We start from the raw sequence: 25,829 nt of genomic DNA, 5'->3' as shown, positions 1-25,829 counted from the left end.
CGACAAGACGCAATCGCGCCAATACTGCTCCGTGATTGGCCGAACTGCATACTGAGAGGTGGGCATTCCTGAGCGCGAAAGAATAGGGCGACGGTCTGGAACTCCAAGGCCAATAACTACGGTTGTGTGTAGCTTACTTACACAGTGCACCCTATTCGCTTTAGTCGTGTGACTTTACAAAGTCCAAAATTTTCAATGGCTCATATGTACAGCTAAAATGATGCAATTATAACTAAAAACTGTGTACGCATGCGCACATCAATAGCCATTACAAAAATGCCTGCACATTGCTCCAAGCCCATCTGCTACTAAAACATAGCGTCACTGTCATATCAATCCGACATCAACAATACTCATCTCTTCGCCTTCCAGTCTCCCTCGTACGAGTCTTCTACCAAACAGCATCTTATAAAGATCTTTTGATTTCTGTCTCATTAGAATGTCTAGACAGTCTGCAGCTGTCGGTCGTTCAGCCAGCTCCATGTGTGTCATCTGTATGCACAAGTCCCTTAGCTCAGTGTTCTCCACATGATGAACCTGAGTCTGACTCTCAGCAGGTATTGGCATCAGCCCTGTGAAGAACTCAATCAATGTCACACCCAAACTGTAGACATCAGACTTGCTACTATGTGATGTTCCTTGCACAGTAGAAACTTGCTCAGGTGCAATGTACACCGAGCTTGAGGCATCGAGTGATTTGGTGCTGTTGGTCACGTGACTAGTCCCAAGATCTCCCACTTTGGCTCTCATGTCTCGCGTAATCATCACATTTGTGGGGCTAATATTACAATGAATGTACGGCTGAGAACAAAGACTGTGCATGTACATGATACCGGTTGTTGTGTCTGCAGCCACATCTACTTGCTCTCTGAATGACAACGAGTGCCTAGAATTACGTGCTGCCTTTAATAGATCACTCAGTGAGCCTTGAAGCAGTTCTGTCACCAAGTGAAAAGGCACATCATTGACTACTACAATACCGAAGATTGGGACGATGTTAGGATGATGCATCTGACTACAAATGCGCAGTTCTCTCAACAAGATGAGTCCCGGTCCAGAAACTCTCAAGCTCTCATGAAATGTCTTGACAGCAACATCATTGCCATGCCAGCGACCAACTTGAACAACTGCAAATGAGAAAAATTAAAGAAAAGGTTATGTGTGTGTGTGTGTGTGTGTGTGTGTGTGTGTGTGTGTGTGTGTGTGTGTCGGAGTATAAGGTTTATTCCCAGGAGCAGCACCATCTGCTATCGAGTGCGTCGACAGGTTGCGGATTGTGGAACAAACCTTAGATATAACAGTTAGCTGTGAAATAAGCAGGCCTTAGCCTAACGAATAAGCAGTCGCGAACAATCTGGTGACAGTGTTATCAGAGAGTGATGGGATAACAGGTGACAGTGTTATCTCTATAAAATGTCACAGATTCTCTATGACAACACTGGTCATGGCGAGTGCAGCCGCCATAAATAGGCTGTTGCTACAAAGTCCGATTTGGTTCATAGCAATTCAGCACAGTATCTGTAAGCAGCTGTGGTCACTTTGGCTCTAAAGAGCAGTTTACTAATTTTTGTGGTTTTAGTTTTCTGGTCAGCTTACTGCGTCCATACATGTTGTTTGGCATGTTGTAGTCTTACACCTGTCAACATATAGCACGTACTGGAGGAGAGAGTGGAATCAGTTCTGTACACGCTCATTTCACTATAATCCATTCTAGTTTGCAGGTTCTTCTATGGTGACTTGTTTTGTCTGTGTCTTTATCTATTCTTTTCTTCAAGTCCAACGGCAATGGGCAAGTGGTGACAGGGGCAGTTGTAGAATGGCAATGGAAGCCTTTAGCTACGACCATGCACGTTGGCGGTTCAGGTGTGATAGCCGTTCTGTTGCTGAATCGGAGTAACAGCACAGTTCGTGTCCTACCTAAGTGTCAGAGCAGCCCTATTCAGGGATAGCACTGCTCTCTCCAATAGGAGAAGGGGAGAGAAAAGGATCCCTAAAGAAAGTTTACTCCGTACAAACCTTGCTGGCTTACCGTGGTCAACGGGCATTCAATTTGCGGTCGAAAGAAAAGAGAAAACGAATGATTGAAGTCGACGATTACAACATCAAATGTAAGAACTTTACGAAACAAAAATAATGTCAATCTTGAGCGTCAATCTGCAGTTATCGCTAGAGAACTACACGCTGTAATATTGATATTGCAGGACTGAGTGAGACCCATCTTTCTGGTCAACAAAGTTTTGACGAAGTCGGTGCTGGCACCGCTTTCTTTTCATCAGGTGTCCCCGTTGGTAAACCTCAACAAGCAGGTGTTGGTTTTGCAATAAAATCCAGCATTGTACGTAAACTTGAGTTCCTACCTAACAGTATCAATTCCCGTCTAATGTTACTACCTCTAAATCTTCCTCATGGGCGATATGCCACTCTCATTAGTGCATATGCACCGACTCTACAAGCTTCAGATGCCTCAAGGAAGAGTTTTATGAAAAATTGACAAATGTTATTGACTCAATGCCAAGAAGAGATAAAATTTTCCTTCTTGCAGATTTTAATGCTTGCGTTGGTCGGGACTATACATCATGGTGTAAAGTAATTGGTCCTCATAGTGTAGGAAGGGAAATTCCAATGGGACACTGCTTCTCAGTACTTACTTGCACTCAGTACAATCTAGTTATAACAAACACCATCATTCAACAATCCAACAAGTACAAGACAACATGGATGCATCCACGTTCACATCATTGGCATCTTCTGGACTACATCATTATGCGACAACGTGATCTGCGTGATGTCAGACAAACTCGAGTGATGAGGGGTTCTAGTAGTTGGTCAGATCATCGGCTTGTGAGGTGCACCACATCTCTTGTCATCAAGCCCCAGCAACATCGGCAACGCTTGATGCCTACTAAAAAGTTGTGGGTTAAACGACTGTTCATCAAAGACATTAGAAGTCAGTTTCAAGATCAAATAGAGTATTCGTTGGCTGGTATGACAGAATCATCTGACATTGACTGCTCTTGGACCGATTTGAAAACAAAGACCTTTCAATGTGCATCTGACATTTTAGGTCATACCAAACGCAAACATCAGGATTGGTTTGACTTAAATAAATCTACAATTCAGCCTCTCCTTGACAGCATGAGGGAAGCACACCTTGGGTGGATCAGGGATAATCTTTGACTGCTAAGAAAATAGCTTATATCAGCATGTGTCAGAGTGTGCAAGCTAAATTACGTTCACTGAAAGAAAACTGGTGGATGAAGAAAGCAGAAGATCTACAAGCAGCAGCCAACAAACATGACAGGAAGCAATTTTACTCTGGTTTAAAATCAGTTCTTGGTCCACAGTCTAGGAGTACAACACCTATTTTCTCTCATGATGGCTCAACTCTGCTTACTAAACACGAGGACATTCTTCAGCGTTGGGCTGATCACTTCAGTCTAGAACTAAATCGTCCTTCTGTCGTTGATGATATGGTGTCAGTTGACATTCCACAGCTGGCATGTGAAGATCATTTAGCAACGTCTCCTCATGTAGATGAGTTTACTGATGCAATTCAGCAAATGCCATCTGGAAAGGCATGTGGGTTGGATGGCCTTCCAGCTGAAATATTTAAACATGGTGGTAGAATTTTGGTAGAAAAACTAACTCAACTCTACAGTCTTACTTGGCAACATGAAGCGGTTCCCAAAGACCTCAAAGATGCTACCATAATCCATTTATACAAACATAATGGAGACCGCTCAATTTGTGACAATCATCGTGGCATTTCACTTCTATCCACTGCTGAGAAAATCATGGCTTGGATTATTTTGAATAGATTAAGCAAACATGCCTCTGACAATATATTGCCAGAAACTCAGTGTGGTTTTCATTCAGGTCGGGGAACTACCGACACGATCTTTACTGCTAGACAACTTCAAGAAAAATGTCGTGAACATCATAGAGACCTCTACATAGTTTTTGTAGATCTGTCAGCAAAAGCATTTGATTCTGTCAACAGAAATCTCTTATGGAGACTACTCGGTAAAATAGGCTGTCTGTGCAATCTAGTCAATATCATAAGATCATTTCACAACGATATGTCAGCTAGCGTCATTGACAGTGGAGCTTCTTCCAAGTCCTTTGCAGTCACTAATGGTGTTAAACAAGGATGCGTTCTTGCACCTTCGTGATTTAACATCTTTTTCTCTGTCATTTTACATGTTGCCTTCAAGAATTGCGATAAAGGTGTTTACCTTCAAACGCACTCTGATTTTTAATCTCCGTTGCTTCAATGCAAAAACTAAAGTCAGTGACATTATCATACGTGACCTGCTCATTGCAGATGATTGTGCCCTTGTCGCGCACACCATAGAGGATATTCAATTCATTATGGATTGTTTTTCAAACGCTGCACAACGTTTTGGGCTTACTGTACATCTCAAGAAGTCCCAAGTCTTGTACCAACCAAAACCTGGATCTTCTTACACACCTCCTGTTGTAAAAGTGTATGACATTCTTTTGACATCAGTTGACAAGTTTTCTTATTTAGGAAGTACTCTGTCTCAAAACATTGTTGTCGATAATGATATTTCAATGCGTCTGAGTAGAGCTGGTGCTGCCTTGGCAACCTAACTAGATAACTAGACGCCTTTGGAATAAACATGGCATAACCACAGCCACTAAGGTCCAAGTTTACAAAGCAGTTGTGATCACCACTTTACTTTATGGTTGTGAGACTTGAACATTATATAGAAGACACATTAAACAGCTTGACCAATTCCACATGCAATGTCTTCGCAAAATTGGAAATATAAAATGGCAAGACATGATACCCAATACCGAGGTTCTGAAGAAATGCAACATGCCTGGAATTGACTACATGCTCAACTTTGATGGTGTGGCCGTCTTGTTCAAATAAGAAAAATAGGATGATAGAATCCCAAGGGCAGTGTTTATGGTCAGCTGAAGGAAGGTTCTAGAACAGCAGGTGGTCAGAAATTGCACTTTACAGACACATTGAAATCCAATTTGAAATCCTGTAATGTTGATACATCCAACTGGCAAAGCTATGTGTCAGACAGATCTCTGTGGAGATCTTATTGCACAAAATCTTAAATCATTTTGAAGACCAACGTTTGAAAACACTCCAACAAAAAAGGCAGAAACGAAAGATGATCTCTAAGAGTGGGAACTTCACATGCAATGTTTGTGGACGCTCCTGCACGGCACGCATTGGTCTTTGGAGACACAAGCAAAGCCATAAATGAGTTTAGTCGTGTCGACCACTTACTCCACCGTGTGTGTGTGTGTGTGTGTGTGTGTGTGTGTGTGTGTGTGTGTGTGTGTGTGTGTGTGTGTGTGTGTGTGTGTGTGTGTGTGTGTGTGTGTCACTATGCACCACATGACTATGTCATATCACCTCCATACAATCCTGATCCCAACTTCTTACCACCAACTTGTAATTCATCGAGTTGAATACTCACGACGTGACAAAAGTTGTTTAATTGCTGTTGAATACGAGTCATTTCTTCTCGTAAATAAACCACATCCTGGTCTTGTGACTCCAACTGTTGTCCCTGTTCCTCACATTGATTCCCTTGCTGATGTTGTTGTACATTTTCTTCCAGTAGTTGAGACTCTAGTTGTCGTAGACGCTTTTCCAGTTCCACAATGCGTGAACTTTCAGCAGCTTTTTTGTCCACAAGCTGCTCATTTAACGATTCATTATCCATCTGCAAATGTTGTACTTCACCTCGTGAGGATTCTAAGTCAACCAGCAGCTTATTCTCGTATTCACTGACTTTTTCCTTATTCACTTGAAGGTCATGGCACTCACTCTCAAGATGAGTCACTTTCTCTTGCAGTTGAATGTTACGTTGATTGAAATCATCAAACGTCATTTGCTTCTGTTGCAACGTCTCCTCACAATTCTTCAGTTTAACATTCAAGTCTGCATTTTCCCTTCGTACTCGTTCTAGTTCACTATTAACCACCTGAAAGTTTTCAATACAATTGATGGTTTTCTTCTGCTCGCTACGTACGTCATCCTGTAAAGCCTGATTCTGTCTCTGCAGATCTACAACTGTAGCTTGAAGATGTTGCTCCTCGGCATCTTTCTCACAAAGTAATTGCTCCTTCTGTCTGATAGCTAACTCAAGATCTTTTCCACGCTGTAGTAGTTGGTCTTCACGAGCACGACATTGTTGAATCTCAGCAGACATATTCTAATACAAACAATACAATGAATGACAAACAATAACTAAAGACAATACAATGAACTCGTGTTACTTTGAACACATTGTCATCAGCCAACATACGATCAGCATCCATACCTTCGTCTCCATGAAAAGACTTGCTCTTACTTAACGATTCAATCGAATGAGGGGCTGACGATGGCGACTTAACATATTCCTGTCCTCCAGAATATGACAGGCTTTGAGGTCCTTCAATGGGGGGATAATGAATGTGACGATGACCATACATCTCTTGCTGCTGCCTCATCCTCACAACATCAGACTGTGGGTGCTCGCTTCGAATAGATTGCACATCTCTCTCGTACCTCACTTCATCACCATGAAACCGATGATGAGATGTAAAGCCAAATGATTGTTGGTCAGGCAAACTTCTAGCAGCAGGCTGATCCTTGTGCAAGGTCAACTCACTGGCACTCTGTCTGCTGCTCTTCGAGTAGTCTACATTAGTAGAAGAAGATGTATCATACTGAAATCTTGATCCACCAGAATAAGCTGCCCCTTCCCTCCTACTGGGTTGTTGATAATAATGAGCATCACCAGTATATACCACATCAGTGGAGCCCAAATGTCTGCCCGAACGTGTGACATCAAATGAAGAGTATCTATCAACAGAGTGTGCATGCTGCATAAACGACTGATTAGCCGGCAACGAGTGGCGATGATAAGGCAAATGACTTGCTATATGACCCTCATGAAGTGCGTCAAACTGATGTCCTTGATATGATCGTTGCCGCTCATAAACATCTCCAGCAATAAACCTGTGACTTGCTCCACTAAACTCTCCCGTGTCTTCAGACAGAGACATGTGACGACTGTGTGTGTGTGGAATCACGGTGCCCAATCGTGTTTGGTGAGATGACATGTGATCACCATAACGACTTTCATCTAAACAAACAGTAAGAATTCACTAGCAATGAGAACACAGAAAGTGCATGCTGTACTGTACCAACCATGTAATAGCCGAATTTGTATAATTTGTCCGTCATTGCTGATTGTGATTGGTTTTGTCTCATAAGGCCCTCCTTTAACAATCAATTGACAACCACTGTATGTTCCTGTTGCCACCTCAATCCCAGCAGACCGGAAAGATTCTGTCCCAGCTACCAACCCAAGAGGTACCTAACATCACATGATATTCCAAATTGATTAAACATTATATGCAAATGTTGTTAGCCAACATCCACACACACACACAAACACACACACACACACACACACACACACACACACACACACACACACACACACACACACACACACCTAAACTATCCTAAATGTCAGGAGTTGCCTCTCAGAGGTCACGCCCCCAGCTGTTAAGCTGGGCCCTGTGCACTAATCAGGGAACTCTGGGTCTGCGCTAGCAAACTCCTGGAGCAGAGCCAGGCACTCGCAGGAGCACCGACTTGTAAAGCCAATTGTGGTGTGAGCACCCGAAGTCTCACCAGGACCCCAGTGGCTGATGTCACGTCACAGCCGATGGCCGCTTAGGACCCCAGTCAATGACCAGGTACTCATTTATACCCCTGAGTTGAGAGAAGCAAATGTGTGTTAGTTTCTTGCTTAAGGAAATTATGCCATAGCTCGCCATCACTGTGACTTAAACTTGCAACCCTTCACGGTCCCGGATGTAAACACTCCATAAGATGACTCTCTAACCAACTGAGCTATCGCACCACACAGACACAGACACAGACACAGACACAGACACAGACACAGACACACTCACAAAAAAGGCACATGGATAAGGAGATGCCGTTAAACGGTAATGACCCCAGCCAGATGGCTGGGTTCCTGAACACTAAGCAGGAGCTAAGGGCTGTGCTAAGCAATCTCCTGGAGTCGACCACGTGCTCGCAGGAGCACCGACTGCGATGCCAACTGTGGTGTGGGCACCCAAAGTCCCACCCAGACCCCAGTGGCTGATGAACTTTGTCACAGTCAGGGGCCTTTGCCACCCCAGTCAATGACCAGGTACTCATTCATACTCCTGAGTCGAGAGAGACAATCGTGTGTGAGTTTGTTGCCCAAGAAAATTATGCCATAGCTCGCTATCACTGTGACTTGAACTTGCAACCCTGCAAGGTCCCGAATGTTTCCATTCTCCAAACGCACTCTCTAACCAATTGAGCCTCACACACACACACACACACACACACACACACACACACACACACACACACACACACACACACACACACACTACTGACACAGATGTTTTCTCCATCTCTGTTCCCGGAAGAAACAGCCTACATCGATATCAGGGCTACTTTAGCACCAATGGCCACTCTGTTGCCACCATGCTCAGTCACTATTTGCCAACAAAAAGTTTACAGTTGAGCAAACACTCCTGAAGATACAATCACTTCAATGTACAATTTTGACGTGTTAGCCCTGTCACGTGTCATATTTATATCAACCATTCTAAATTGTACGTACGTATGACGTACAGTAAACTTGATTCTCCGCCCCTATAGATCCCGGATTGAACAACGACGGCGGGACCAAAAATTTCCCTCAAATTTACATCTGAGCGCACTCGTACAACATCAGCAACCAAACAGCACGTAGACTAACAGTAACCTGATCGAAAACACTGCCCATCAAAACGATAACTCTCTCATCGGTGGCTAGAGATTTCGTCCACACGAAACTCACTCTGACGTTGACCGATCGCGACTCTGTAGGCTTTGTCGTAATTGGAGACGTACGATCTAACAACAGGAATGAATACACAACATCGAACCGCAGGGAAAATTTTGTGTTGAGTGACCGTGCCTCGCACTGACGGTCCGCTTGATTGTGGAAGCTCCTTGCATGACGTAATCGAGTGTACTGCAAGGGCTTCCTCGTCCTCCACTATTTGGTTGCATTTGGGACATCTCATTGTAACTGTACACTCGGAGAAGTAAATTTACTGGGGAAACCTGACGAGTATCCGGGCACTAGACTCTAGGTACCCAATGATTTTTAAGTCACGTGCGGCGTATTTAAGTCATGTGCCTAACATAAATATTAAAATAGATTATAATAAATTAATGTATTATCTATTTGTTTTATTTTGTTATTTGTCTTAGGTATTTATTTCAATTTTTATTAATTATGTATTTATTTTAATTTTTATTTATTATGTATTTATATTTAATATTTATTTTAATTTTTATTAACTATGTATTTATATTTAATATTTATTTTAATTTTATTAACTATGTATTTATATTTAATATTTATATTTAATATTTACTTTAATTATTATTTATTATGTATTTATATTTAATATTTATTTTTAATAATTATTTTTATTATGTATTTGTATTCAATATTTATTTTTAATTTTTATTTATTATGTATTTATATTCAATATTTATTTTTAATTTTTATTTATTATGTATTTATATTCAATATTTATTTTTAATTTTTACTTATTATGTATTTATATTTAATATTTATTTTTAATTTTTATTTATTATGTATTTATATTTAATATTTATTTTAATTTATTATGTATTTACATTTATATGTATTTATTTTTAATATTTCTTTTAATTTTTTACTTTTAGTTAAAAAATGTATACACCTACGCATGTCCATGTCTACTCTGTACTGACACGTTGCTGATAGAACACAATATATTATTATTATTATATATAATTATTAAATCAAATATTTATATAACTAAACAAATTATCATGCTTGAGTTATGTCATATGCTGCATGATGGCACGAAGAACATAGAGAAGTTCTGCTTGTAATCTCGCTTCCAGGAGAAGAAGATTGAGATGAACCTACACAAATGTGTACAATCGCTACAAAACTACAGACAAAAAATAAATTATAAAATATATAATTAATACATAATAGATATATTACACACATGCGCACACACTCACATACACACAGTCACACACACACACACACACACACACACACACACACACACACACACACACACACACACACACACACACACACACCAATAAAGAAATAAAAATAAACAACAAAATAAAATATGCAGGCTGAAGTGAACGTGCTGCCATCTTAGACAATGACTTAAAAGTGTCTTACTCTTACCTTCATGCATTTCTCACAGCGACTGAAGAGAACGATGAAGACTATCCATTCGTATAACTTTGAACCTGTTTGAAATACTGGAAAGGTGTCAGAATGTAAGTCTGGCACTAGTGACGATGATGACTAATCACCTCTTTGTGACCAAGTGATCAAAACCAGTCGTCGATGTTTTCTATTTGTCCCGTACACATATCAGGGACAAGAAGTGTTTGGTCATCATCATCATTAGCATCAGACTCACTTTCTGACACTTCCAGTATTTCTACAGATTCAAAGTTATACAGACGGGTAGTTTCCATTGTTCTCTTCAGCTGTTGTGAGACATGCGAAGGTAAGACACTGGTATGTCATCATCTAATGGTGATGCTCATGTGACAAGCTCCCAACTTTGCCTTCTTGTCTCTGATAGGCAAAGTTGTTGTGCAAATGAAGTTGTGGCAATTTCAGTACTTTGATTAAACATTAACTTGTATTAGGGTGGAAGTTCTCCTTTAAACAAATAAACAAATAAACAAACAAATAAACAAACAAATAAATAAATAAACAAACAAATAAATAAACAAACAAATAAATAAATAAACAAATAAATAAACAAATAAATAAACAAATAAATAAACAAATAAATAAATGTATAAATGTACATGTATAAATAAGTAAATAAATAAATGTATAAATGTATATGTATAAATAAGTAAATAAATAAATGTATAAATGTACATGTATAAATAAGTAAATAAATAAATGTATAAATGTATATGTATAAATAAGTAAATAAATAAATGTATAAATGTATATGTACAAATAAGTAAATAAATAAATGTATAAATGTATATGTATAAATAAGTAAATAAATAGATGTCAAGCATCAGTGCCAACGCATTGGATGAGTATGGAACATCTCAAATTCAACGCTGCACATGTTGTGCAGACTCTTGACAACGAAGGTCTTTCCGTCTGACAGTATTGCTATTACGTCTGTAAAGAGAAGCCAAAACTTTGTGCAGATAGATAGTGATGATCAACTGAGGTTAACACATGCTGTACGTTGTAAGGATCAGGGATCAATTCAATCTTGCAGCTCTGTGAATAAAGACGACATTTGGAGTCAAGTTGTTCTTCGCCTCTCGAACAGAGTGATGAAGTTTGCTGTAAACTGCAGTTCAGACCACTTCCTCACAAGGTCAATCTTAAACAATGGAAGAAGACAAAGTCTGATTCCTGCCCTTTGTGTGGTATGGGTCAGCCGCTCCTGCACATTCTTAACAACTGTCCAGTTGAACTGAATCATACTGCTACACTTGGAGACATAATAACTCTTTTAAACGCCATATATGAATTTATTACATCTGGATTGAAATCAGGGTGGTACATTACTACTGATCCCTTCGCCCAGATATTGCAGTTTAGAATACACATCTCCAAAAAATTTACTTTCTAGAACTGACAGTAGCATTTGATACCAACTTAGAAGCAACTCATGATAAAATGACGAAATATTCGTCTCTTCCAGGTATTTGAGAAAAAACAGAAGTGGAGGGCAACAATACACACAGTTGAGGTTGGCTCTAGAGGATATAATGAAAACAACAGTTTTGATGTATTCCAATCTTTCATGGATAAAACGAATTACAGCATACAAGCACTCCTGCACAAGTTGTGCCGCTTGGTCATTTGTGCATCTTCTTCGATCTGGTGTTGAAGAAACAGTTTGGAGTGGTGTGAAAAATCTTTGTTAATTAAATAGATATGTTTGTTCATTTACTTGGATATTTTAAGAACATTGGTATTTGAGCATTTGGGTCTCTGTAATTATACTGTGCTGTAAGGGGAGTCTTACGTTAGACAGTGAAAGCAATTTCACCCCTTAAGGTTCTATTCAATAAATGTGTAAATAAATAAATAAATAAATAAATAAATAAATATGTAAGCAAATAAATAAATAAATAAATAAATAAATAAATGTATAAATAAATAAATAATAAATAAATAAATAAATGTATAAATAAATAAATAATAAATAAATAAATAAATGTATAAATAAATAAATAATAAATAAATAAATAAATGTATAAATAAATAAATAATAAATAAATAAATAAATGTATAAATAAATAAATAATAAATAAATAAATGTATAAATAAATAAATAATAAATAAATAAATGTATAAATAAATAAATAATAAATAAATAAATAAATGTATAAATAAATAAATAATAAATAAATAAATGTATAAATAAATAAATAAATGTATAAATAAATAAATAAATGTATAAATAAATAAATTATCCTTCATCTTAATTATCTCACCTTTTCTGAAGGACTGAGGATATTCATGAAACCTCTGAAGTCTGTAACAGTCACTCGTTCCGGATAACACGTCACCTGCTCCAACCCCAACTCTCAACCAACCATTCAGCCAACACACACACACACACACACACACACACACAGTGACACACACACACACACACACACACACACACACACAGTGACACACACAGTGACACACACACACACACACACACACACACACACACACACACACACACACACACACACATTCGCATCACACAACACTAACTCACCAATTTGATGTATTTCTTGATCGGAATATTAAGTAGCTTGTTCACCTGCAACACACCATGTTCACCCACAATTTCCTACTCATCACACATACTGTTGGTAATGGTGTGTGAATGTGTGAATGTGTGTGTGCGTGTGTGTGTGTGTGTGCGCACGCGCTCACGTGTGCACAACATAAATCTTGACGTATCAATGTCACCTCAGCATAATGATAATCATCATGGTATATTCCCTTTATGCAGTGGATGTAGTTCCATACAGCACAACGAAATCTTGACGTATCGACGTCTGTCGTCGATCCAAACCTGTACACAATAACGTGCATCGAGTGTTTACACAGACATTCACACAACTAACGTCTGATATGTTAAAACGGATGTGAGACGAAATTTCTCTTCCAACAGTTGTCCAACGTCTGGATAGAGACGATTGGCTAACGAGTAACCGTGGTCCTCCCACGAATAATCCTGACGTCGAATATAATTGTTACACAAATCTTGAGATTTATATCAACTAGTAGCTACCAGAACTCTGAATGTCCGCGACGTGTTTAGTCCCGATTGCGTGAAATCTTGATGTTGAAATTCTGGCTCTTCCATATATCTTGCTAATCCATTAGCGGGTAACGTGCCACCGCTACTCGGTGTAACTACGAGGCATAAAACTGCGATGACAATCGAACCTCCGGTGTGCTTACACTCGCTCACTTTCGGCGCTTGCTTTCGACTGAGTCTCGAACTCTTGCAGTTCGAGTTCGGTTGTTGTCATTTCGTCGTCTGATAGTTCCTCTCGTAGATGTTCAAGAATTCTTATTTCTTCTGATTCTCTGTCGTCGCCGTCGTCGGCGAGTGTTGCCTCGGATGTAAGCGAACCTCGAGGTGTTGATGGCATGCTAGACCCAATAGAACTAATCGCACTCGAACGCCGACTGCCGTTTGGCAATATGTCAGTCTCAACCTCCTATGCACAACAATAGACTTTCTTTCTTAATTAAATTATAATTTGTAAAAATTAATATTAACTATAAATAACTTATAATAGTCTAGTGTATTGTGAGATGCATCCCTCCAATACAATAGTCTAGTGTATTGCGAGATGCATCCCTCTAATACAATAGTCTAGTGTATTGTGAGATGCATCCCTCCAATACAATAGTCTAGTGTACTGTGAGATGCATCCCTCCAATACAATAGTCTAGTGTATTGTAAGATGCTTTCTATACCTGGCCACCTTATCACTACGGCGTTGACGTTGCACTCTGTCACTGGATTATGTTAATATCATTTTATTTATAAATAATATTTATAAGTATATATAAATTATAATATTATATATACTTATAAAAATTAATTTAATTATAATTTAGTATTTTTATTATATTAATTTGGTTAGTGTATGTAATGGTAGTATATGTACTGCACCTGTGACAGTGGTCTCATTATGTGTCCGTCTTTTGTGTCAATTTCTGGATTAAGACAACATCCATGAGCAAAGCCAGACAAGCAATGGTAGTGGCACAGAATGACAACCGCGTGCATCAGTTCGCTGAGTGACCAACCATTGGGACCAGGCTGAACAAGAGCCTACAAAAAGCAAGAAAATGCCACAATGTAAATGCTAGCACACACACACACACACACACACACACACACACACACACACACACACACACAGTGACACACACACACACACACACACACACACACACACACACACACACACACACACACACACACACTCACACACACATTGACATACACAAACACACACACACACACACACACACACACACACACACACACACACACACACACAATCAACAGACGACTGTAGACACTGACACAATACACTCACCTCTATGTCTGTCTTTGCAATGAGCCACGGCTGATGGCATATAATGTTGTTGATGTCGTTTAGAGCTTGAATTTTGGGCGGAACGTTTTCTAACCCCTCCAACCATTTAGGGTCTCCTCCTAAGTTCACGAAATTGATTTCACAAAGACTCACCAAGTAACTACACCTGTGTCTGGCTGCAGCCTGTAAAATCACACAAACATGTTAGTTACAGACAGACAACAAACGAAGACATACAAACACACAGACATAGACATACCGTATTACCTGGCATGCCTTTACAGCACGAGGTTTAGCAGACTGCCCGTATACCCCGGAGTATAAGGGCATGCCCTTTTAGGTGAGGGAATGACTCAACATTGCAGCCAATGTATGCACGGTTCTATGTCAATGCATTCAAACACACACTACCCACTAACACAGATCTACTAAGTCACAACATCTACTCACTAAAGCACATGCATAGCTTTTCACGTGCTACAGATTTCCACTCTACATCTAATCACTGTTTCTCCTTCATTCTCGTCTTCATCTCGGTCGTTCCCATCTATGATGCCTGTGCAAATGCCTTCTTCTGGTTCTGTCAGTTCGCAAACTCCTCCGTTTTCTTCACCCAGTTTGGGGTATTGTACACTGCGAGCTTGTGATGCTCTTGCTCTGTTACCACCATACTCATTGTACTTCTATATGACGACAAGCTTCCTGTTCAATGTGTATGTTCTGGCAGTTTTCTTTTCTTATCAGAATCGGCTGATGGTAACCGTTTTTCAAATTCCACTGTTAGACACTCCAACTCCTACAGACGCAGCCATGCTGCAAGTTGCAGATTGTGAAAGTGCTAACTTGCTGACTGTCTGGATAATCGAGGTTACCTCACCTCTAAGGACATGCCCTTCTAGTTGTGGGATTTCTTGGTCTCACTCTCTGCTAAACCTCACTTATAAGGGCATGCCCTTCTAAGCGGGGTAATACAGTATGGACATACCGACATACAAACATACAAACAAACAAACATACAAACATACAGACCAACAAACAAACAGACAAACAAACATACAAACAAACAAACATACAGACATACAGACAAACAAACAAACAGACAAACAAACATACAGACATACAAACATACAGACAAACAAACATACAGACATACAAACAAACAAACAAACAGACAAACAAACAAACAGACAAACAAACAAACAAACATACAAATAGACATACAGACAAACAGACAAACAGACATACAAACAGACAGACATACAAACATAGACAAACAAACATACAGACATACAGACAAACAAACATACAGACATACAGACAAACAAACAAATAGACAAACAAACATACAAACAGACAAATAAACATACAGACATACAGACAAACAAACATACAGACAAACAGACAAACAGATATACAAACATACATACAGACAAACAGACATACAAACATACAGACATACAAACATACAGACATACAAACAGACAATCAAACATACAGACAAACAAACATAAAGACCTACAACAGGGCAGACAACACAGTTAATTAAGCAAATGCAGCAAAGACAAACAAAAAACTGGAACAAAAACAAAATCAAAAGAAACCAACACTGAGTATCCTCTCACCAAAATAGCAATATAGTGTCGAAGGTGCAGAGGCAAGGGTCCGTCTTGAAACATCAAGTAAGTATGAAATCGAAGGAAACACGTCAGATATCTCGGATGGTATCCCATCAGTCGGACCATGTTGGTCACACGATTGTCGACCAAGAACGCCTCCACGAAAAGCTCATGAGTCTGAGACATGACACACAATGATTACACCCACGCACCTATTAAGCTTGCGTCTTGTGGCTAAGTCACGTGACCAAACTGCACACAACCGGACCAAATCGGACGCAAGCGGTATCGCATCCGAGAATGTGGAATAATCGCTATCTTGACTCACCTCTTCGTTTTCGGTATTCAACGGCACGACCTAGAGCAACAACCAATGAGACGCCATTTTGGAACGCACGTGGTTCGAGTAGGCGTGGCTACAAAACACGCGCACGCCACTCATTGGCCACGACGGTCGCACACCTTCAACACGCCCACCCGCGCGTTGAGCGGCAGAATCCCAGACAGTCTAGAATCACGCTTACCTTGCTGTTAGCGATGAACGACGTCGGTCCGTCGTACTTTCGTAGCGGAATTCGAACTCCGCGCGCCTTATGAGAGAAAGTGTAGCAACAGATTAGCAACACACACACATGTAAGTAATAACCGACTGCCACACTGTATCAACTCAGTTGCTAGACGACATACAGTTGGCCAATCGCGTTACCTCGGCGGACTGGAGGATTGACTGACACTTCACTGACACGTCGGCGAACGGACATACGTCTGATAGCCTCAATAGCGTGGGCAGATAGTCTCTCAACAATTTTCGTGCACGCTGTCTGTCTTCGCTTGCCGTCTGACAGGCTGTTGACCACGTTTCCAGGCACAGGGCGATCGAGTCGAGGGCCGACGTACGAGATGCGACATTTCGCGTGCCGATGCCACTGCTGAAGAGCTTGCAGACGAAGTCGTCGTCGTAGACGTCGTCGTCGGCCATGCGAGATGGAAATAGGAGAAGCTCTGGCTGCCTGGTGATGCGCACGCGGGTAGATGCGTGACGTCAGAGCCTTGGATTGCAAAACGGCGGTGGTAGCCTCGACGTCCAGAAGCGCGTTTTAATACGCATTGGAATTAGATGAGGCTTTTCCTCTTCGTAAATTATTTTCGTAAACACGTTTTTATCAATACTTACAAATGTTAAAAAGAGTTGTATTATTGCCGAGAGAAGCGAGGCTTCTAATCCGGGTCGCACAACAGAAAGGGGCGTGGTCCTATATGGGTGGAGCTTTTGGTGTGTGTGTGTGTGTGTGTGTGTGTGTGTGTGTGTGTGTGTGTGTGTGCGCACAAATCTCAAACTTCTCCTCCCCACGACCACGTTTCATGATAGGACCTACCTTTAATTAAAAATCGTTTCCGTGTCGACTACAGATGAGTCTAAGAACGATTCGTTTAGGTGAGCAAACGGCGACGAAAAAGCTTCATGAACTTCCATCGCTCCATCCTTTTGTATTGTAGCTAGGGACTGTGTGTACGTGACAACCAAGAAACACCTTCAGGAGTTGAATGCCACTTACAGTCAACTATTCACACGTCCCATACTACAATCAATCCTTTACTACACTGTGCTGCATCTAACACTGTTGATAGTCAATGTTTGCCGATATCAATTTCTATGTCAGTAAATACCATACCACTGTCGGAACTGAGTGCATACCTAGACTGTACATTTCAATTGTCTTGATCACGATCGCAAAACGACGACTACCTATACCAGGCCTATAAATGTAATCTAAACTACTTGGAAGTTAGCATGTTTACTTCCATGGCAGCTAGGGTTTCAACAAATACGTATTGTATAGCTAAGACTCGGCGTTTCAGTAGACGATCTGAAAACTCCGTTGGATGTGTTACTTACTAACGCGAGGCGCCTACGGATACCGTACTTGTTTGAAGAAATCGAAGCCACAAACAACACACCCACTATTATAATTGGAATTCCGTGCATTAATTGACTATACACTGGGGCCATGAGTTTGAGGCGTGTAGATCACATGCGAGGATGGTGATTGGTTGGTAATCAGATGACATCATGTATAAGCCAATGTGACAGATATAAGATGGAGCTTGTCTGGTACACATGGCATCTTCCATTGCATTTGTGTAGCAAAACATGCAGAAACAGGGCAACAAATTTGTACAATATAAGAATCCAGATTTCTGATTGAGTAGCTTCATTTGTAACAAAGACACAAATAACGACTGAAAGCAAATACAAAATGTCAGACACTAACTCTAGGTCAACCTACAACACTACATACATTGCTTGATTTTATAACTAAACATGAAGTAATCCAAATGTCAACCATCTCAGGCAATCTTAGAATTAGTAAAGTTTACTGTATAATACATAGTTGATATCAACTTGAACTGATTAGTCTTTGAAGTTACTGTGATAACTTCAATGATGCTCACTGCCCGTTGTTTCACTAACGAGCACCCGGTCCGTGCGAAAAATAGTGTATAGAACAATAACCAGCACACTGCTGACTTCCGTAAAAGTGACAACCTTGAACGGGACATTTCAACTGATCGGTCGACTGACCGGCTTGAGATTGAACCTTCGTATTGGAAGATGGTGTGCTCGAGTTGCAAGTATGCTGATCCTGTTGTGCACAGCGATCACACAGACCGTGTGGTGTATCCTTCAGAAGGAGTCGTGCACAGCCGTGTGTTTTACACGGAATGTAGTTGAAGATGTCTCGCCTTGACGGTTGTGGTCGAGGTGGCACTGAAGGAGGCTGATCGTTTGGTTGGACTCTTTTTGGGATCTCGGGTTCCATTTCAACTGGCCTTGGTATCGGTGATTTGCTCACATCTCCAAACTTTCTAGCACAAGAACTACAAAAACCGTGTAACGCCGGATTTCCGTAGAATTCGCAATTACAAGTGCGGCATTTGTTGTCCGAAGGGACAGGACTGCCATTTGCTGTCCTGATATCTACAGGACCAGACATGGAACGAGGAGGAATCTCAACTCGAGCGGCGGTTAACGATTGAGCAGACGAGTTTCTTCTGATCGAAGGACTCTTTGAATATCTTCTAACTTCCTTCGTTGTGTGATAATTGTCGACTGACTTCGCAAAACAATCCTGACAATAACCGTAGTCGTAGTTACTCCCCATCTTCGTGCAGCCTTCAGTACGACACTGAAATCGTACTTCTGGGACTTCCCTCGTGAAAGGAGAATGTATTGGGCCCTGTTTTGGTAGTGACTGGTTTTGAGGCTCATCCGATGAGCCCAACAGAAATTCAACATTTATCTCACTGCTATGGTTGGCTGATTCATTGCCAGTAAACATCGGAGTCAGTCTTTCTCTCTGCTGATCCATCCGTCTTGTGTCTTCCAAAAGAAACCTTTCGAAGCAAGACGAGCAACGATCACTTTGCTCAGGATCCGCAAACCACTGACAGCCGGGAGTAATACAACGCCGACCTTGAGCATTTTGAAGTTGCTGAATGTTGGGTGATGGTTTACCTTCAACAGGATATACAACTCTAGTTGTATGAGACTGAGAAATACGCTCATTTTCATGGTGCATGTTTGCTTCTTTTCTACTTTGTTCGAACACTGCACGCTCATGGCACTCAATGCATTTGTGAGGATAAAAACGCGGATCAGGCGGTCGGTTGCAGTTCACTGTGGTACATCTGATTGCTTGATTTAACTGTTGCAATTCACTGCCAACGTTGGGTACTGTGGACGGCAAGTGGTTTTGAGAACGTTGACCACCTTGAAGTAGTATTCTTGGCTGATGAAAGCATTCGGAACAAAGGTAATTATGATCTTTACTTCCATAATTGGGGCAGCCAGGAGTCTGACAATGATAACGATGAATATTAGGGAACTGATCGTGAATAAGACTCTGTGGACCTCCGTGCTGTTGTAGCTCATCATGAGCAGGAGCCGAAGGCAAAACTTGCAGCCTCTGTGGTGACAATACCGCAGCTTGTTGAGTCTGCAGAAGTTGATGATGCGTAACAAGATGGTCAATATAGTCATTCACAATGTCTTGATGTGGTGGAGCATGAGGAAAGAAAGCAGCCACATTAATTGTTTTCAACCCACCACTAGGCAACGGAACATCAAACTCGGTCACCTCCAAATACTCAGAAAGCAGACTCTCGGAACTCTCATTCTGAAACTTAAAGTGAACAGGAAGAGACGTAAAAGCAGATCGAACCAAAGGAACAACTTGTGGTAACTCCTGTGCTGCTTCAGGCACAAAAACAAGAGGAGAAAAGTGACCGTTAGCAAACCCGATCACAATCGGCGTCTTGCAACATTGCAACGAATCACAAAGCAATGGCAAGTAGATTCCCCCCATTGTGACCGGTTGGAATGGCTCTCCTGTGACACTATAGAGTGTGTGCTGAGATATGACGATGATCGGCCGACAAAGAACGTTCGCTAACACAAAAATGTGTATTTCCTCGAGACTATCGAATCGTTGATCAAACGAACGAGGACAAGCCACGTCGACCACCTGTGACCACTCCTCGGTCCACGTCGTCTCCTCGAACGACACCTCCATCGAATTCGAGCAATTCTTATTCTGATATTCACGAAACTTCTTCCATCGTTCTCGAATATGCCCTCGTGCTCCCTTCACCAGAGCATCGTAGACGGCCCTTCTCAACTCCAGTCTCCTATCGTGATACCCCCACATAAACAATGATGCCGCATGCATCAAACAGTTGCCATCCCCAGATGTCTGTACTGGCATCATAGCCGCCACGCCTGCGCACCAGTTGAGGGCCCCACATTTCTCGAGTTCACTCAGAACGTACGCATCAAACAATGCATCCGATATGAATTTCTTCTCGGCTCGTGTGTGTACGTGTATGTCCGGTACAATGATGGACGTCCAGGAGCAGTCGTTCTTGAAGCTTGGGGGATTCCCATCGCGAACATAATTCAGTTGTACGGCCTTCTTTGCCCTCTCTGTCTCATCCAAGTTATTGTGAGATATACTCCTACGTAGGTTCAGCATGACGAACAATCGCGATGAATAAGCTACTCACGTCTAGCTGGCCAATACGTAAGGTAAGGCATCGACGTAATGAGTAATAATATCCGTCCCTGGGGGAGTCCCCGGTCGTCATGCGCTCTGATTGGTTAATCACGCGTCATCTAATAACAATGCATGCGACATAATGTGTAAAGCGAAAACGGCAATCCCTTTTTTAGTCCCACCGGGGAAATGTTTTCTGGCGCGTTGACGACGAGATCAAGACAATTTAGAGCTTCCGCATTTCGGTTCTGTGTCTAGGGAGTAACTCCCGTCATTCGTTTGTTATGCATTAGCATTACGTCACAAATTTTATGGTCACGCAGCGTTTCATATCTATGATCGCATCGCAAATCGTTATTACACAACATCTAGTGTTGTACATATACAGTACACGTGGATCGTGTATTTAATTAATGGCTAGAGTACTTAGAAAGCTTGGCAGTACAAGGAACTCCAGAAAATGGATTCGGAAACTTGTTTTTAGATCCTCCTCTGTAATGACATCATCAGTTAGGTCAGGTGCAAGGCGCTAGGGTAAGTAAAACTGTATCTTACACATCCGTTCACCTGAGACTTTGACCACATGACATTGTGAGAACATGATCATGTTGTAAGGGAAAAGTATAGTTAATTAATTAAATTGGACGGCTCCCCTGCTGCATGCACAGCTGTATGAAACTAAACAGTTTTCTAGTCGATGTGCGTTTCAACTTAATTCTTCAAAAATCATGGTTGGGTGGCCTCATTGTGATACCACGAAATGAAACTTTCTTTGTCATTCTCAGACATCAGCAATAATGGTGTGATTGAAATTGAAATTATGTCACATTTTAGTTTGAAATTTATTCTACAGTAATTATATTATCTCCTAATAATAATAGTTTTGTTTCTAATCAACTATTGTGCTTATAATCGTTTCTTTTTAGCTGGTGGAATCCTGGCGTCGTCGAGTGCATTCTTCTGCGTCTGATCGACAAACGCCTGTCCACTCTGTTGCTGTGGCTGTTTGTCATTCGCAGCAGTAACCTCGTCCTCATTAACATTTCTCTGACTAGCCTCCCCTTTACCAACTGTTGGCACCGGTTTTTCTCCAGGTTGACCGGTAACCACTCTAGAAGGATACGAATGTGCCAGTTTGCCAAGCAGCATATCAACTCTATGCCTCTGAAACACAGACACTTTCTGTTGCTGTTCCTCATCTTTTGCCACATCCGATTCTTTCTTCTTCCCTTCACACTGAAACGTCCAGCCGTAGCCTCGTTTAGGATCGTATGTAGCCTTCGAGCGACATTCGTCAAACGCAAACTGCAAATGATGCAATGCAGACAACAGACGACTGTTGATAACAGAACAGAGATCTGGCGCCTGATACACAGTTCCCGCCAAAATATAGTAATCAGCCAATGGGGTGACAGCTTGATGTTGAGAGAGTCTGCGTTGCTTTCTGATCACGTACAGTATCGGATCTTGTGAGTGCACGAGAGCGTATTCTATACCCGTCATCGTCGTCAATTGGCTGGGATCGAGACGTTGCATTTTGATGAGTTCATTGTTGCACGTGTGGTCGTAAAACGGATTGCTTTCCTGAGAGAAATAGTCTAGTGCCGTGGATGAATTAAGATGAGGGAGCCACGCACTATCCTGCCAAGACAACGTCAATTGAGAACGATCCTGATCCGCCATTGCCGTAACGCGCGTGCTTTAGTCACGTGTGCTTTAGTCACGTGTGTATTCACAACGCAGTCTTGTCACGTGATTATTTCTTTAGCACACGATTGCAAAACCTTTTTTAATTATTTTATTTACGCTAATTTATTCATAATCACCTTTACATACACTACCGAGCCAAAGTAACATTTTCTGTGTGTGAATGCGATCGGTGCAATGCCATCTCAATCACGTGGTATACAACTCACGTGATTCCACAAACCATATCCGCTTGTGATTGGTCAACGACGGTCACGGCAGTTCCGGCAACACTACTGTCGCACTGAGTGAGCGATCACACCACGCTAGAAGGGATGGAAACCGCGGATACATCTCAGTCTCGTGATGAAACCACGACGAGGGCGGACAGAAGGCGAGCGCTCTATCCACCACATTCACACAGCGAAATCCCAACGTGTTTACATGCTATTGTTACTAGCAGGTCAACTAACGACATGCCCGTCTCGGAGGGAAGGAAATCACAACGAAAACGCAAACCAGGGGTGACTAACAACGACAAACAAGTAACTCCAGTCACTGCATTCGCTTGTGTGTCGCAGGAACAAGCGACGCCGCACAAAATCATCGAGAAACGACGCCGCGACCGCATCAATCAGAGTCTAGACGAGCTGAGAGCGATACTGCCGGCTAGTAAGAGATCCCAGGTCTTGTTATTGTCGCACTGTGAGCGAGTGAAAGAGTGTAAGGGGTTTTATGTTGCGTCTGTCTCCACAGGGCGTGCGCAACGACAAGGTAGATCTCCTACAGATGACGATTGACCATTTGAAGGAGCTACAGCAGGCGACGCAAGTCGCTCAGAACGGCTCGCAAGGTGAGGCACGTGAATGAAGCCGCTCTGCCATCACGTGCTTTTGTGACTGATGGCCGAAACGCATCCCACTCTCACGTGACTCGAATTCTTTCATGGCGACGCGTCTCGCTCTTCTTCGCTCCATTCGCTGCGTTGTTTAGCCGTTGAGCGTTCGTTCTCGCTAGCGTATTTGCGGTCGCACCGCTTTCGTCGAAGTGTGTGTATTTGCGTTGAGTGCGCGCGATGAATGGGTAACACCACCCGCATATCACAACGCCTGCTTGTGGGCACGTGCACGCGAATGACGTATGCCCCGCACGTGCGTGGTAAAAAGTTTCGTTGCATGGCAACGTAGAGTTTGACTAAATAATACGCGTAACACAGACAGAAACTGTTAGTTGTTTGTTTCTGTAATTCCGTATTATGTTTTGCTGGCTGACCTGTGTTCACACTGACTGCGCCCCAATTTTCAACTGGTGTTATTAGTCACGTGACTTATTTATCAGTCACGTGACTTATTTGTTAGTCACGTTATTAGCCACATGTTTATTGGTTACTCACGTGACATGTGATTAGTCACGTGACTTATTGGTTAGTCATGTGACATGCTATTAGACAGTTTATTTGTTAGTCACGTGACATGTTATTATTCACGTGACTATTTATTAGTCACGTGACATGCATCAGTCAATTACCTATAGACCATGAACTAAAACGCTGTTTGCAGATAAACACAAGATGAGCTTAGAGAGTATCCACGATGTCGGTTTCACTGAATGCATCAAGGAAGCGAAGCGGTTTCTCATCGAAAACGAAGACGTCAATCCGACGGATCCACTTCTTGTCAGACTCGTCGGTCACTTGGAAGACCGAGCGAAGCAGCTGTGCACGTCCAGCAACGCATCGGACAACGACCCTCATTCGCCCGTAAAACGGGTCGCCGCCGAGGAGACGGTCCTCACAGACACCGTCTACCCGTCCCCATCCGTATCGTGTGCCGCTGCTGCCGTAACTGCGGGTATGAACCTCAACGCTGGCATCAATCCACTACAAGAGATGAACGGGTTGGAATTGATATCAAGTGTCGCTGAAAGCAGTCGACTAACAACCTCAAAGATGCGAGATATTGTGCAGCCTGTGGATGCAGCGGCGAGTGCCGAAACGAAGGCGATGCCTACAGGTCCGGCGACGACATCCGGTACGAGCTCGGTCGCTGCCCCATATCAAGGACTTCCCGTGTACATACCAGTCAGTGTGTTCTCGCCTGAACGTCAAGCAGTCGCCACACAATCGATCACGGCGACTGCTCCGTCCATATCATCCATCCCCATCGCTCTGATCGCAAACGCGGCCATCGCCGGCAGTCAGACGACACCAGAAATGCCGTTGGGCGTCATCTCTCAGGGTCAGCCCGCCATTCCTGGTGCACAGATCGCCCCGAAACTAACACAGGGAAACTACTACGCGTACTGGCCTCAACCGTATGTCACAAACGCATGGAAATGAGTGGATAACAAACGAGTGGGTGACTGTGTTTGTATGGGGATTGTATAGGTGTGTGAGTTTAAAATGTCGTTGGACAGTATACATAACTAGCTCGTGTCTGACGAGATTTCATGTCACTTTCAGCTGTTTTTCAGACGTACGGTCGGATTTTAGTTGAGTTTTACAAATGAGAACATGAAGACGTTACGAGCACTCGACAGTGAGAAGGTAGTGTAACTAAGTGTAGCGATTGATGTAATGTGAAGCGTAGGTAATGTGTATGGAAAGAAATGGGTTTCATACGTTGAGCATATTTTGACTCACACATGCACAATGTACACACACATGTACACACAACACACACACACACACACCCACACACGTACACACCACACACACACACACACACACAC

The 25,829-nt window shown here is 41.9% G+C and overlaps 5 protein-coding genes across 5 annotated transcripts; 1 reads left to right on the top strand and 4 right to left on the bottom strand.

Annotated features, from left to right (window-relative positions):
- Positions 1-162: 162 nt before the first annotated feature.
- On the bottom strand, positions 163-9,630 carry LOC134186319 (uncharacterized). Its single transcript, XM_062654248.1, has 6 exons — positions 9,012-9,630; positions 8,817-8,947; positions 7,187-7,355; positions 6,271-7,121; positions 5,402-6,206; positions 163-1,127 (listed from the first exon to the last, which is right to left on the bottom strand). The coding sequence occupies exons 1-6, from the start codon at positions 9,118-9,120 to the stop codon at positions 328-330; spliced, it is 2,865 nt and encodes a 954-aa protein (XP_062510232.1). The 5' UTR covers positions 9,121-9,630; the 3' UTR covers positions 163-327.
- Positions 9,631-9,848: 218 nt separating this feature from the next.
- On the bottom strand, positions 9,849-17,393 carry LOC134186320 (sestrin-1-like). The gene is made up of 13 exons (XM_062654249.1): positions 17,066-17,393; positions 16,884-16,949; positions 16,688-16,717; positions 16,366-16,536; positions 14,744-14,926; positions 14,311-14,472; positions 13,597-13,849; positions 13,414-13,538; positions 13,247-13,356; positions 13,089-13,194; positions 12,892-12,936; positions 12,614-12,688; positions 9,849-10,018 (listed from the first exon to the last, which is right to left on the bottom strand). The coding sequence occupies exons 1-13, from the start codon at positions 17,336-17,338 to the stop codon at positions 9,932-9,934; spliced, it is 1,686 nt and encodes a 561-aa protein (XP_062510233.1). The 5' UTR covers positions 17,339-17,393; the 3' UTR covers positions 9,849-9,931.
- Positions 17,394-18,555: 1,162 nt separating this feature from the next.
- On the bottom strand, positions 18,556-21,450 carry LOC134186760 (tumor necrosis factor alpha-induced protein 3-like). The gene has a single exon (XM_062654813.1). The coding sequence runs from the start codon at positions 21,390-21,392 to the stop codon at positions 18,828-18,830; it is 2,565 nt and encodes an 854-aa protein (XP_062510797.1). The 5' UTR covers positions 21,393-21,450; the 3' UTR covers positions 18,556-18,827.
- A 700-nt stretch (positions 21,451-22,150) lies between these two features.
- LOC134186776 (mediator of RNA polymerase II transcription subunit 6-like) lies at positions 22,151-23,108 on the bottom strand. Its single transcript, XM_062654830.1, has one exon. It carries the CDS (start codon positions 23,094-23,096, stop codon positions 22,320-22,322), a length of 777 nt encoding a protein of 258 aa, XP_062510814.1. The 5' UTR covers positions 23,097-23,108; the 3' UTR covers positions 22,151-22,319.
- A 261-nt stretch (positions 23,109-23,369) lies between these two features.
- Positions 23,370-25,727, top strand: LOC134186696 (hairy/enhancer-of-split related with YRPW motif protein 1-like). The gene is made up of 5 exons (XM_062654718.1): positions 23,370-23,493; positions 23,563-23,623; positions 23,681-23,785; positions 23,856-23,952; positions 24,659-25,727. Exons 1-5 carry the CDS (start codon positions 23,435-23,437, stop codon positions 25,435-25,437), a joined length of 1,101 nt encoding a protein of 366 aa, XP_062510702.1. The 5' UTR covers positions 23,370-23,434; the 3' UTR covers positions 25,438-25,727.
- Positions 25,728-25,829: the final 102 nt, after the last annotated feature.

Source organism: Corticium candelabrum, chromosome 11, assembly GCF_963422355.1.
Source record: "Corticium candelabrum chromosome 11, ooCorCand1.1, whole genome shotgun sequence".
Taxonomy (NCBI): Eukaryota; Metazoa; Porifera; class Homoscleromorpha; order Homosclerophorida; family Plakinidae; genus Corticium; species Corticium candelabrum.
The sequence above is the reverse complement of the archived record's forward strand: the minus strand, read 5'-3'. Positions and strand labels throughout refer to the sequence as shown.